The sequence below is a fragment of the Xenopus tropicalis genome, chromosome 7 (genome assembly GCF_000004195.4).
Source record: "Xenopus tropicalis strain Nigerian chromosome 7, UCB_Xtro_10.0, whole genome shotgun sequence".
Taxonomy (NCBI): domain Eukaryota; kingdom Metazoa; phylum Chordata; class Amphibia; order Anura; family Pipidae; genus Xenopus; species Xenopus tropicalis.
In genome coordinates, this window is record NC_030683.2 from 116,923,486 (window position 1) to 116,935,983 (window position 12,498).

At 39.8% G+C, this 12,498-nt stretch overlaps 1 protein-coding gene across 1 annotated transcript; it reads right to left on the minus strand.

Moving 5' to 3' along the window:
* Window positions 1-1,313: 1,313 nt before the first annotated feature.
* LOC100497264 (sulfotransferase family cytosolic 2B member 1-like) lies at window positions 1,314-10,581 on the minus strand. Its single transcript, XM_031906107.1, has 7 exons — window positions 10,550-10,581; window positions 6,352-6,493; window positions 6,046-6,254; window positions 5,175-5,301; window positions 4,650-4,744; window positions 2,313-2,493; window positions 1,314-1,659 (listed from the first exon to the last, which is right to left on the minus strand). Exons 3-7 carry the CDS (start codon window positions 6,241-6,243, stop codon window positions 1,544-1,546), a joined length of 717 nt encoding a protein of 238 aa, XP_031761967.1. The 5' UTR covers window positions 6,244-6,254; window positions 6,352-6,493; window positions 10,550-10,581; the 3' UTR covers window positions 1,314-1,543.
* Window positions 10,582-12,498: the final 1,917 nt, after the last annotated feature.

Genomic DNA, 12,498 nt, shown 5'->3' on the forward strand with positions numbered 1-12,498 from the left:
AGGTTGCTGACCCCAAGTGATAACTCTAGACAAGTCCTAAGGCAGTGATCACCAACCAGTGGCTCGAGGCAATATGTTGCTCCCCAACCCCTTTAATGTTGCTCCCAGTGGCCTCAAAGCAGGAGCTTATTTTTGAATTCCTGACTTGGAGGCAAGTTTTGGTTGCATAGAAACCCAGTGTAATGCCAAACAGAGCCTTCTGTAGCCTGCAAGTTCACATGGGGCTACCAAATATCCAATTGCAGCTTCTATTAGGGAACCCCCAGGAACTTGTTTCATGCTTGTGTTGCTCCCCAACACTTTTTTCCAATTGAATGTGGATCACACATATAAAATTTTGGGGACCCCTGCCCTAACATCCCATCCATTGCACATGAGCTGCAGCCTGAAGCAAAGCAACAGAATTTGGAATAGCCCTCAAATGTGGGTTACCACAAGCTGTTTCCACAGTTATTGTTGTTTTTGTAGTGGGATAGCCCTGCCATACAGTTTGAGGGACATGTAATAATTTTGTTTGTCTTCAGCAGGGCCAAATTTAGGGTAAGCAATAATTTCACTGCCCTCGTTGTTAAGAACCATTTTTCCTGCTTCACATTAAAGTTCTATTCCTCGTGTCTCTTACCTTCATAGCTTGAGTACTGGTCATCCTAGTGCACAATCTGTTAGGTCAGTGTCAAGGTATTAAAAAAGGTGTAATAAAAATGGCATTGATCATAAACTCTCACTCACTGAAAAGATTCTTATATCAGGGTTGGACTGGCCCCCCTGGCTACCGGGAAAAAACCTGGTGGTCCCTGACCATGTTGGGGCCAACCACCTTCCTGCATTCTGCTCCACCCCCCAGCCGCTCCTGCTCTACTGCTCTCTTGCTGTGAAAAAATAAAGATGGCCGTGCAGTGGAAAGCACATTTTTTTTACAGTAAGTAAACAATGTAGGAGGAGGAGCGGCGGTGGGCCCTTGAGTCAGGTACATGGTGGGTCCCGGGTAACCCAGTCCGACTCTGTTCCAAATATTCATATTTGAGCAGTGACGTCTTCAAATAGGAAAAGTATCATTAACAACGGGATTGGAAAGGGAACATGTACCCAATCACATCCAACTATAATAAATGTATGCTTATTATAAAATATACGGCGCACTATATAACACACTTTTGGTGCTGAACGTGAATTGTACAATGATAAAATAACTACCTCTATATACAAGTAAAGGACAGATAGGATTACAACAGAATATTTGAGTTGGAAGAGTGATGCCACAACTGACTGCAATATATATAAATAATATACATATACCGGCATATGAAAATATATAAGAATAGAACACATGTTTTTATTTTTCTACATGTTTTATTAGTGAGTGTGCACTGCCGATGTTTTTTGCAAATGGAATATCCCGGGGTAGGGCACATGTCCTATATCTACAGTTTAGATAAATGTCATAGGAAGTAACAGTTGGCTTTCAGGGTTCCATGATTGGCACCAAAGTCTCACATGTACATCTAAGGACAGAGCAGCAAGAGGAGCGGCAAGTGTGTTGTTTTCATGTTTCTTGCCAAAAAAATTTCATGTTTAGATCTTTCATCTTCTCTTGATAAACTTTATCAAAGTGTTCACTCTGGGCCACCGTGAAATGGTTCTTCCAGTCTCCAGAGACTCCTGTGGGAGATAAACAGAAATCTGATGTATGTGTACTGATTCATTTATATTGCAGGGAAAATTGCCCAGATTGTTATGATTATATTTAATCTACAAAGACCTGGAGCAAGTAGGGTACCAGCAAAGCGGTTGGGTTTATGTTAGGAAGTCCTCAATTCAGGGTTAGGGTCAGGTTGGCCCGTGGGCACCCTGCATGGCTATCCAGATAAAGTCTTAAAGTCTTAGTGCCTTTTATTGCATAACCCCCTTAGTCTGTGAAGAAGGCATTCAAGTAAGGATTTCATTGTACTGTGTACATTGTACTCTGTGCTTATGACAATACACTTTGAAATTAAACTTGAACTTATATTGGAATTTTGGCTTTTCTAGAGCAGAGTGCACAATTGTGAGGCACCCCCTTCGACCCACGCCACCGGTCTGAATGGTAGGTGCAGGGGGTGGCATTGGAAAGTCCGCCTCAGTGGTGGCCACAGGTCTCTGTGCTCTAAAATGCAATCTAGATTCCCTCAGCAATTAATTTGAACTGAAAGGCAGGGTGCTAAGTGCAAAAAATGGTGGATTGCACCCCGTTTTTGCACTTTGCAGCCCACATTCCAGTACTTATATGACCCCCTAGTATTTTATTATTGAAACGTAACCGACTATTACAATACCTTTGCGCATGAAGGTGCCTTTACTTTTATCTAAAACATCATCTGGAATAAGAGTGAAGTTGGACATCTTGTTCTCCTTCATGACTTTGAAAGAGGAATGTTTTACAACCGAGTCAAGTTCTTCATCGTTCAGTTCCTTCCCCAGGAATTTGCAGATCCGCACGACACTGCCTCGCAGATCCTGAAGAATAAAACCCGTTGGTTTAAAAATTGAACCCTCTAAGAGCGGAACTACCAACAGTGCAGCCAGAGAAAGGAGAAAGGAACTGGGGGCAATATTTTGCATTAAATACCCGAGAGGCAAATATTTGCACAGGGAAGTGAGATGTACATATTTGCAATTGCAGTGCATGATTGGGTCATGGGAGTGAACTTGCAAGACCCCCTAATGCGTGGGATTTTGATAGGCACACCAAGGTGCACTTCACAACCAAGACCTGGGGTACTTGCCCCAGAACACCAGAGAGATCTAGAACACTAGAATCAAGAACACAAATTTAACAATCATTACATTTGAAAGAAAAAGTAATTTAGATCTTGATGATGACGGCACTTATAATTGAGCATTTCTGGAATTACATTTCACAAACAGCAAGTATTTAAAGTGGTCCAGGGGCTCAGAAGACACAGGTCCTACTGCTGAACATTTGGGGATGTATTTATTAAAATTGGATGCAAATATCACTGGTGATGTTGCCAATAGCAGCCAATCAGCAATTAGATTTGAACGCCCACTTACAAGTTAGAAAGCAAAAGCAAAGATCTGATTGGTTGCTATGGGCAACATCACGGTGATGTTTGTCTTCAATGTTAAATAAATACGATAAATACAATACAATAAATACGCCCCTTGGAGTATCTACTCTCTGACCCTGTACTACCTTGCCTACAGGATCTCACAGTTTATCAGTACCTCCCTATTTAATACTGTTGCCTTCTTTTCTGAATTACAGAAACAAACAAAACATATAGGGCCCGATTCACTAAAGTCCGAAATAAGGAGTGCTATTTATAGCATGCGTTAAAAATCTTAACACTTCTTATTTTTCGCTCGATTCACTAAAAGGACACTTTTCATAATTAAGAAGCGATGTTCTTGGCGTTATTTATCTTGCGACGACATATTTTCAAGCAACGTGCTGCGTAATATGTTGTGCGCTGCGTAATATATTGCTTGAAAATATGTCGTCACAAGATAAATAACGCCAAGAACATCGCTTCTTAATTATGACAAGTGTCCTTTTAGTGAATCGAGCGAAAAATAAGAAGTGATAAGATTTTTAACGCATGCTATAAATAGCACTCCTTATTTCGGACTTTAGTGAATCGGGCCCATAGATGGGCATCATATGTCATGAAAATTCAATACCTTCCTCCCCGTGTTTATATCCTATTGATTTGACAAAATTGGAAAACTGGGCAGCAAACTGGAAAATGAGGTTCAATGTTGATAAGTGCAAAGTTATGCATTTTGGTAGAAATAATATAAACGCGAACTATCTACTGAATGGTAGTGTGTTGGGGGTTTCCTTAATGGAGAAGGATCTGGGGGTTTTTGTTGATAACAAGTTGTCTAATGCCAGGCAGTGTCATTCTGTGGCTACTAAAGCAAATAAAGTGCTGTCTTGTATAAAAAAGGGCATTGACTCAAGGGATGAGAACATAATTTTGCCCCTTTATAGGTCCCTGGTAAGGCCTCACCTTGAGTATGCAGTGCAGTTTTGGGCTCCAGTCCTTAAGAAGGATATTAATGAGCTGGAGAGAGTGCAGAGACTGCAACTAAACTGGTAAAGGGGATGGAAGGGTTAAACTATGAGGTGAGACTGTCGAGGTTGGGGTTGTTTTCTCTGGAAAAGAGGCGCTTGCGAGGGGACATGATTACTCTGTACAAGTACATTAGAGGGGATTATAGGCAGTTGGGGGATGTTCTTTTTTCCCATAAAAACAATCAACGCACCAGAGGTCACCCCTTTCGATTAGAGGAACGGAGCTTCCATTTGAAGCAACGTAGGTGGTTTTTCACGGTGAGGGCAGTGAGGTTGTGGAATGCCCTTCCTAGTGATGGGGTAATGGCAGATTCTGTTAATGCCTATAAGAGGGGCCTGGATGAGTTCTTGATCAATCAGAATATCCAAGGCTATTGTGATACTAATATCTACAGTTAGTACTAGTGGTTGTATTTATAGTTTATGTATGTGAGTGTATAGATTGGTAGGTGTGGGTTAGGTGTGCTGGGTTTACTTGGATGGGTTGAACTTGATGGACACTGGTCTTTTTTCAACCCTATGTAACTATGTAACTATGTAACTATGATACTGACATTTTTTCCTCTCTAACCTGCTGAAGCTCTTCGTATGTGATGTAGAAGAAGTTCTCCTTGTCCGCCATTTGCATCCAGCCTTTCACATGATCAAACCAAGAGCCATACAATCCTGAAAAGATAATGACAATCAATGGAAGAGGGGAAAGATGGAGAGTTGACTGGAACAATTCATTTCTTTGCATTTTAAAGAGACTTTTCCTTAAATACAGTAAAATAACCAAAGACAAAGAGCACACATAATAAGGTTATAGTGGTATCAAGTACCTGTGTTATTATCTAGCCCTTTGACTGATGCCCCGCCAGATTCCCAGGTATCTCTATTCATGCAGAATAATATTTATTCTTGGATAACTTGGTCATAAACAAGACAGTATTTCCAAACCTACAGCCAGTTAAGTTTGTTATGATGAGTAGTTTCTAGTAGCACCACCTCCCATTGGTGAGGTGCAAGTTAGACAAATAAAAGCAAATGTGAAGGGTTAAGACCCATTTTACTGTAACTTTACCCGTATACGTATATACAAAACTTACAGACTCACCACTGCCTTGGAAAAAGTCTTCTAATAAAGCTTGGAAATTTTCTGGCTCTTTAAAAATTTTCAGTATTTTAGAAAAGTAGAACATTGACACAATGACGTCCTTTGGGTTGCGCATTGTGTAAATGACCTGGAAAAATATTGTGTAGAACAATGAGAAATATATTTTGGAGATATCTAATAAAGTGCACAGACAAAACAATGGAAACATTTGTATCAAACAATAAGAAGATCAGCTTTAATTCAGGTTTTAGTTCTCTGGTATTAAAAATTCTTTGGGTGGGAGAGTAAAGAGGGGGTGAGGGCAGTGCCACCATTATTGTGTACATTTATAGGCGGAAAAAGCTTCATCCGCTTCTTCCCAACCCATTTGGTAATTAAAATAGAGAATTGTAAATGGTGAAGTTGAGAAATAAGAAAAGAGACCGATTATAGGGTGAGCGACAGTCAAATGTAAAAAGACTTGGAGAGCAACACAAGCACCATAAAAGTTCATGGAGGAGCCAAATAAGGGCTAAGATTGGCTATTAGGGGCCTCTATGCACCCTATCAGCTTACAGGGGCTTTATTTGGTAGGAAATCTTGTTTTTATTCAACCAAAACTTGCCCCAAAGTCAGGAATTCAAAAATAACTACCTGGTTTGGGGGCACTGAGCAACATCCAAGGGGTTGGGGAGCAACATGTTGCCCCAGAGCCACTGGCTGGGGATATATATTTATATGTGACATGTTACATTATGTGCCATGTGCCATGTGATGCCAAACATAATACAATCTTGGTTTCAGGACAAGAACACCCTGAAACAGTATTGTGCAAAAATAGTTCAGCTTCACTGTGTCCAGACTATCATATTCATGTCACACTTTTTCTTACCTTAGCCTTGGACTTGATGAACGACTTTGAAAAAATCTGAGAAGGAATATGAGATGAGATTATCCTTGGAGAGGTAAGCTTTTCTGCTTCTTCATAGCCCCCAACCGTTTCATACCATGGGGACCTTGACCACATGGGTACGGTAGTGACCATTGTTGGATCTCCATTGTGCTTTATCAGATTTAATATCTCTGACATCCAGTGGGTACCTGCACAGGAATCAGGAGAAGGTTTGAAGATCCTTCAGCATTCCCTTTCTTGCGTAATGGAAGATAAACTACCTAGATGAAATACCCCCTTACTCACCTGATTTAGGGTAGGTAATATTGAAAATATCATCATCCAAGACTTGGAATTCATCTTCTACTTTCTTGAGAATCTCCTCAGAGTGCACAGAAACACAAAAATTGGCTCCTTTATATGTAAAGTTGTCAAATTACATCTTTGCCTGATAGAAACAAGGAGTGTGGAAGCGTATTACAGATCAGAAATCAGAATTCTAACAGAAGAACATTTAATAGATGCTGGGAATCAGCCAGCTCTTTCAGGAACACCTATGAAGAATGTCAGTGTTGGGTCGTTTGTGTGTTACCCTATGAACTGAACTTGCTGATCGCTCTTTGGTCTTGTTCTTATCATTTTACTGACACACAAGAAGTGATAATAACAAGCAACCTTGCAAATATAACCCTATGGCCCTACTATTTATCAGAGAGGGGCAAACGAGTTCTCCAGAGTTCACCCTCGTGGAAGAGTAGGATGACTGTGTAAAAAGTGAATGTTTGGAGACCTGAAAAGCAATGTTCTGTTCATCTGACCGTGACCCTGATTTACCCAAGTGACGTGTCCATATTGCAGCTGGTAAAGGTGCAGCTTAATAAAGGGGAATAGCACATTCTGCCCAGTAAGAATGATCATGAAGTTTCTACATCGGCTGAGAGCTACAACTTTGACTGTAAAGTTTTATGAATGGTAGCACTTAATGAGACAAATACAACATTGCATAAATAACAACAGAATTTAATATTTGCCAATGTAGAGTCCTTCATTAGGCAGTGATTACAATGTGGATGTTAATTACGCAAAGCCAATTTTTTAAGCCCAGCTTTGATGTGGAAATTTTTTGGGGGGGGCACAAAAACAATAGGGGTCATTTACAATGGGGAACCAGTGTGCAAAGTGTTAAAGGCATGAGTTTGCACACTGCGCTCTCCATTTTCTAGATTTGCACACTTTTTTCCAAAATGGAGACCTTTTGCCCACTGCATAGGATGCTTCCAGTGTTTGCACCGGTCTCTGCTGCTTTCTGTATGTGCTGAGTGCTGGATTTTTGATCCGGTGTTTGGTGCAAAGAACAGAACTCCTTGGGGCACAAGTTAAAGTCCTGCAGTGGGTCGGGTACTCATGGGTTACCTGCAAAAACAGCAGGTAACCTGTGAGTAGGATTTTTGGATGTGTGAACAGATGCGGGTTGGCAGGTCGGTGGGTCAACCCCACCCACTTCTGATTCAGAATTCTGGGAAAATTGTACCATACAGCTTTTGATAAAGTGGCGTGACACCACGAAACACGTCAAGCGTGTGGTTTTCTTTGTATGTACACGATATGCTTTTAAAGAGATTTAAATAAAGTGGAAAAATTTTTAACAGCAGTGTTTGTTTGCTCCGTACAAATCTTCTTATCGTTTTGGAATTCTGCCGTCTGGGTTCCGGCATGGACGTAGAGCACACACTGACTGTCCGGTAAGTGCTCCCGTGAGATCAAATTTGCAACAACAGCATTTCCTGTTTAATGGTGGTCAGCTGGTCGTGGACCAGGTTGTGGATAAGGCATCTGCAGGTAAAAATGCCATTTTCTGTTAAATGCTCACCTAAGCAGGAAAGTGGGACACTGTGGAACCTAGGCCTAGGTTTAGGTCTAGATAGATCAGGATATACTCTGCAATAGGCCACACTAGATGTGACAGATAGTAAGAGTTAGCTAGAGAGCAGCCTTTAGCTCCAACAAAGCTTGTCAGTGGGATTAGAGATCCCAGGTTTACTATTGCCCAGAATTATGGGCTCAGACTCAGGACTGGCTAGGGAATTGCCTGAGTTCCACTTGGAAGCAGATTCCCAAAAGCTGGGGGTAACCCATTGTTCTTGTGTTACTATATATTGTGCCTGATTGATCCTGCAAGGATAGAGTTATATTAACCAAGTATTATAAGTGTGTAAACCCGATCTGTGCTATGAGTGAATCCTGTATTTCTCTTTGTTATTACAATCTGTAGGTCTGGCCTATGGCAAAACACTGTACTATTCAAATATTTCTAAAACAAATACGTGAAGTTATTATTACTGTGCATTTCACACAAAGTGATTTAAACAGTTATGTGGCATAAACCCACATAAATACCATGTAATCTGCAATAGGCAGGGCAGGTCCTTAAACAGGTTTAGCCAGAAACTGGACAGAACGAATAAAAGGACCTTTGTTGTTGTTAAATACCAAGAAACTAAATCTCAGGATTAGCGTGAGCGATTTCTCCCTTCCATGCGAGTGCATTGGTTGTTCTACCCTGTTCCACTTCTCATATAGTAATAAATAGTATAATTTCTCTCTTTAGGCTGCTGGCCCACGGGGAGATAATTTGCCTGCGATTTATTATCTGCTAGTATCTGCTTAGTATGTTATAGAATGGTCAATTCTAAGCAACTTTTCAATTGGTCTTCATTATTTATTTTTTATGGTTTTTAAATGATTTGCCTTTACCGGCTGACCAGCAGCCCACACCCTGGTTGCTAAGGTTATTTGAACCTTATCAACCAGATGACTTCTGAAATTCCAAACCGGAGGGTTGCTGAACAAAAAGTAAAATATTAAAAAAAAAACACCTCTCAACTTTATTCACCGCTGCCTTATATGAACCCCTGCTTATATAAACAATAGCAAAATAAAGCATATTTGCCTTTCCCACTGATAGATTTTGGTTCAGCAGATCTGCCGGTGCAGCTGTTCAGAGTAGTCTCACCCTGCCGATGTGCCCTTAATAAAAGATTAAATAAACCTGCCATTTAACCCATCAAGTGCCATGGGTTATAGTTAATCTGTCTATGGGAAAAGCACAGTCCTGTTCACAGCCGCTGCACTAAAAAGGTTAAACTCAATAGGGCATAGCAATGAAAGTGTGGGGGTATTTATACAAAACACACCTACACCTATTTAACGTGTACTGGTATAGGACCCGTTATCCAAAATGCTCTGGACCAAGGGTATTCGGGATAAGGGGTCTTTCCGTAATTTGGGTTTTCATACCTCAAGTCTACTAAAAAAATCAATAAAATATTAATTAAACCCAACAGGATTGTTATGCATCCAATAAGGATTATTTATATCTTAGTTGTGATCAGTTACAGGTACTGTTTTATTATTACAGAGAAAAGGGAATCATTTAACCATGAAATAAACCCAATAGGGCTGTTCTGCCCCCAATAAGGGGTAATTATATCTTAGTTGGGATCAAGTACAGGTACTGTTTTATTATTACAGAGAAAAGGGAATCATTTAACCATGAAATAAACCCAATAGGGCTGTTCTGCCCCCAATAAGGGGTAATTATATCTTAGTTGGGATCAAGTACAGGTACTGTTTTATTATTACAGAGAAAAGGGAATCATTTAACCATTAAATAAACCCAATAGGGCTGTTCTGCCCACAATAAGGGGTAATTATATCTTAGTTGGGATCAAGTACAGGTATTGTTTTATTATTACAGAGAAAAGGGAATCATTTAACCATTAAATAAACCCAATAGGGCTGTTCTGCCCCCAATAAGGGGTAATTATATCTTAGTTGGGATCAAGTACAGGTATTGTTTTATTATTACAGAGAAAAGGGAATCATTTAACCATGAAATAAACCCAATAGGGCTGTTCTGCCCCCAATAAGGGGTTATTATATCTTAGTTGGGATCAAGTACAGGTACTGTTTTATTATTACAGAGAAAAGGGAACCATTTAACCATTAAATAAACCCAATAGGACTGTTCTGTCCCAATAAGGGGTAATTATATCTTAGTTGGGATCAAGTACAGGTACTGTTTTATTATTACAGAGAAAAGGGAATCATTTAACCATTAAATAAACCAAATAGGACTGTTCTGCCCCAATAAAGGGTAATTATATCTTAGTTGGGATCAAGTACAGGTACTGTTTTATTATTACAGAGAAAAAGAAAATCAGTTTTAAAATTCTGAATTATTTGATTAAAATGGAGTCTATGGGAGACTGGCTTTCCATAATTCGGTGCTTTCTGGATAACAGGTTTCTGGATAAGGGATCCCATACCTGTATAGGCTTATGGGAATATTTTGTCCTCTAGAGCCTATAGTACATAGTATATATAATATAGTATAGTGCCCATGTAGTGATCTAAGCTGCAAGATAAAGGTTTAACAAACACATCACAACTGCAAACATACATCTGTTCATTATGCTTTATAATAAAGAAAAGGCAAACTTACAGGAAGAAGGAGAGATCACTCCAGGTACTCCCTTCCCCTTCTCAGCTATGGAACAGTCTCTCCGAGACCTCAGATAAAGGATACCGTGTGTTCCACACACACAATTGTGGGTTGAATCAGTAATCCTATCCACACAGATTTACACTTAGCATGTACATAGGGAAAAGATTAAGCTTTTCAATGTGGAACAAAAGTCCGACTCAATAAAACATTTAGCTCTACTATTACCATTGATAAGGACACTGCGCCAGTCTCAGAGTGCTGTATTATTATTGGCTAAAGAGGGGCAGGTATTTAATTACAGTTGCCATACACTTTCAGGGAAGTATTTTTTTCGGGGGGTAGGGAATACAATATTTCACATTTTTTTGCCTGCATACTCATGATACTGTGCCTTTCTGGCATAACCACAACCATCTTGCATTGCTATATGGCAAGGATTCTATATATAAACAATATATTCCAGTAAAGCTGTTCTACCCCAGAAGACCTTTACCTCTGCAGAAGTTGGGGAGCAGGGACCCCGTGAACAAGATTTTCTAAGAAAGTGAGATAGATAGTTCTAGCAATTTGGTAAAAGGGACTCCCCTGGGCTCTGTTTGCCTAAAGGTGCCCACGGGCCAATTTTAGCTGCTGATATTGGTCCTTTAGACCAATTTGGCAGCTTATCTGCCCGTGTACGGGCACCATCAATGGGCCTCCCTGACCGACATCTGCCCAGAAATTGACCAGATTTCGATCGGGCAGGTTTGATCCTTCCATCAGATCAGAGACCACATCAGCTCGTTGATGCAGTCCCTAAAAGCAACGGTGCCTATACCTACCGTTTAAATTCAATTGTTTCTATAATAATTCTAGCTGGCCCTAAAAGAGAGTTACACACAGTTTTATTATTAGGGAAAAAAGAAAATTAAAAAATTAGAATCATTTGATTTAAATGGGCTCTATGGGAAATGGCTTTCCTTCAGAGGTTGCAGGATAATCGGTTTCCAGATAAGGGATCCCATACCTGTATATGGAGTAATAGGGAGGAGAACTTTCTGCACACATGCCTGGGTGTAAGTAAGGTTATAGTTTGGAAAACATAATATGTAATGTTCAAACTATTTAGATACAGGTATGGGAAACCCCTTATCAGGAAACCCATTATCCAAAAAGCTCCGAATTACAGAAAGGCCATGTCCCATAGACTCCATTTTAATTAAATAGTTCAGTTTTTTGAATGATTCCCTTTTCTCTGTAATAATAAAACAGTACCTGTACTTGATCCCAACTAAGATATAATTACCCCTTATTGGGGGCAGAACAGCCCTATTGGGTTTATTTAATGGTTAAATGATTCCCTTTTCTCTGTAATAATAAAACAGTACCTGTACTTGATCCCAACTAAGATATAATTACCCCTTATTGGGGGCAGAACAACCCTATTGGGTTTATTTAATGGTTAAATGATTTCCTTTTCTCTGTAATAATAAAACAGTACCTGTACTTGATCCCAACTAAGATATAATTACCCCTTATTGGGGGCAGAACAGCCCTATTGGGTTTATTTCATGGTTAAATGATTCCCTTTTCTCTGTAATAATAAAACAGTACCTGTACTTGATCCCAACTAAGATATAATTACCCCTTATTGGGGCAGAACAGTCCTATTGGGTTAATTTAATAATGAAATCATTTTTAGTAGACTTAGGGGCTGATTTACTAACCCACGAATCCGACCCGAATTGGAAAAGTTCCGACTTGAAAACGAATATTTTGCGACTTTTTCGTATGTTTTGCGATTTTTTCGGATTCTGTACGAATTTTTCGGATCCAATACGATTTTTGCGTAAAAACGCGAGTTTTTCGTATCCATTACGAAAGTTGCGTAAAAAGTTGCGCATTTTGCGTAGCGTTAAAACTTACGCGAAAAGTTGCGCATTTTTCGCGTAAGTTTTAACGCTACG

Bases quoted from the DNA above. Each gene is read 5' to 3' on its own strand.
- LOC100497264 (XM_031906107.1), bottom strand. From the start codon at position 6,243: ATGTCAGAGATATTAAATCTGATAAAGCACAATGGAGATCCAACAATG. The intron at 5,302-6,045 runs GTAAGAAAAAGT...ATATTTTTCCAG, and splicing joins TCATCAAGTCCAAGGCTAAG to GTCATTTACACAATGCGCAA. The intron at 4,745-5,174 runs GTGAGTCTGTAA...TTATCTTTTCAG, and splicing joins AGACTTTTTCCAAGGCAGTG to GATTGTATGGCTCTTGGTTT.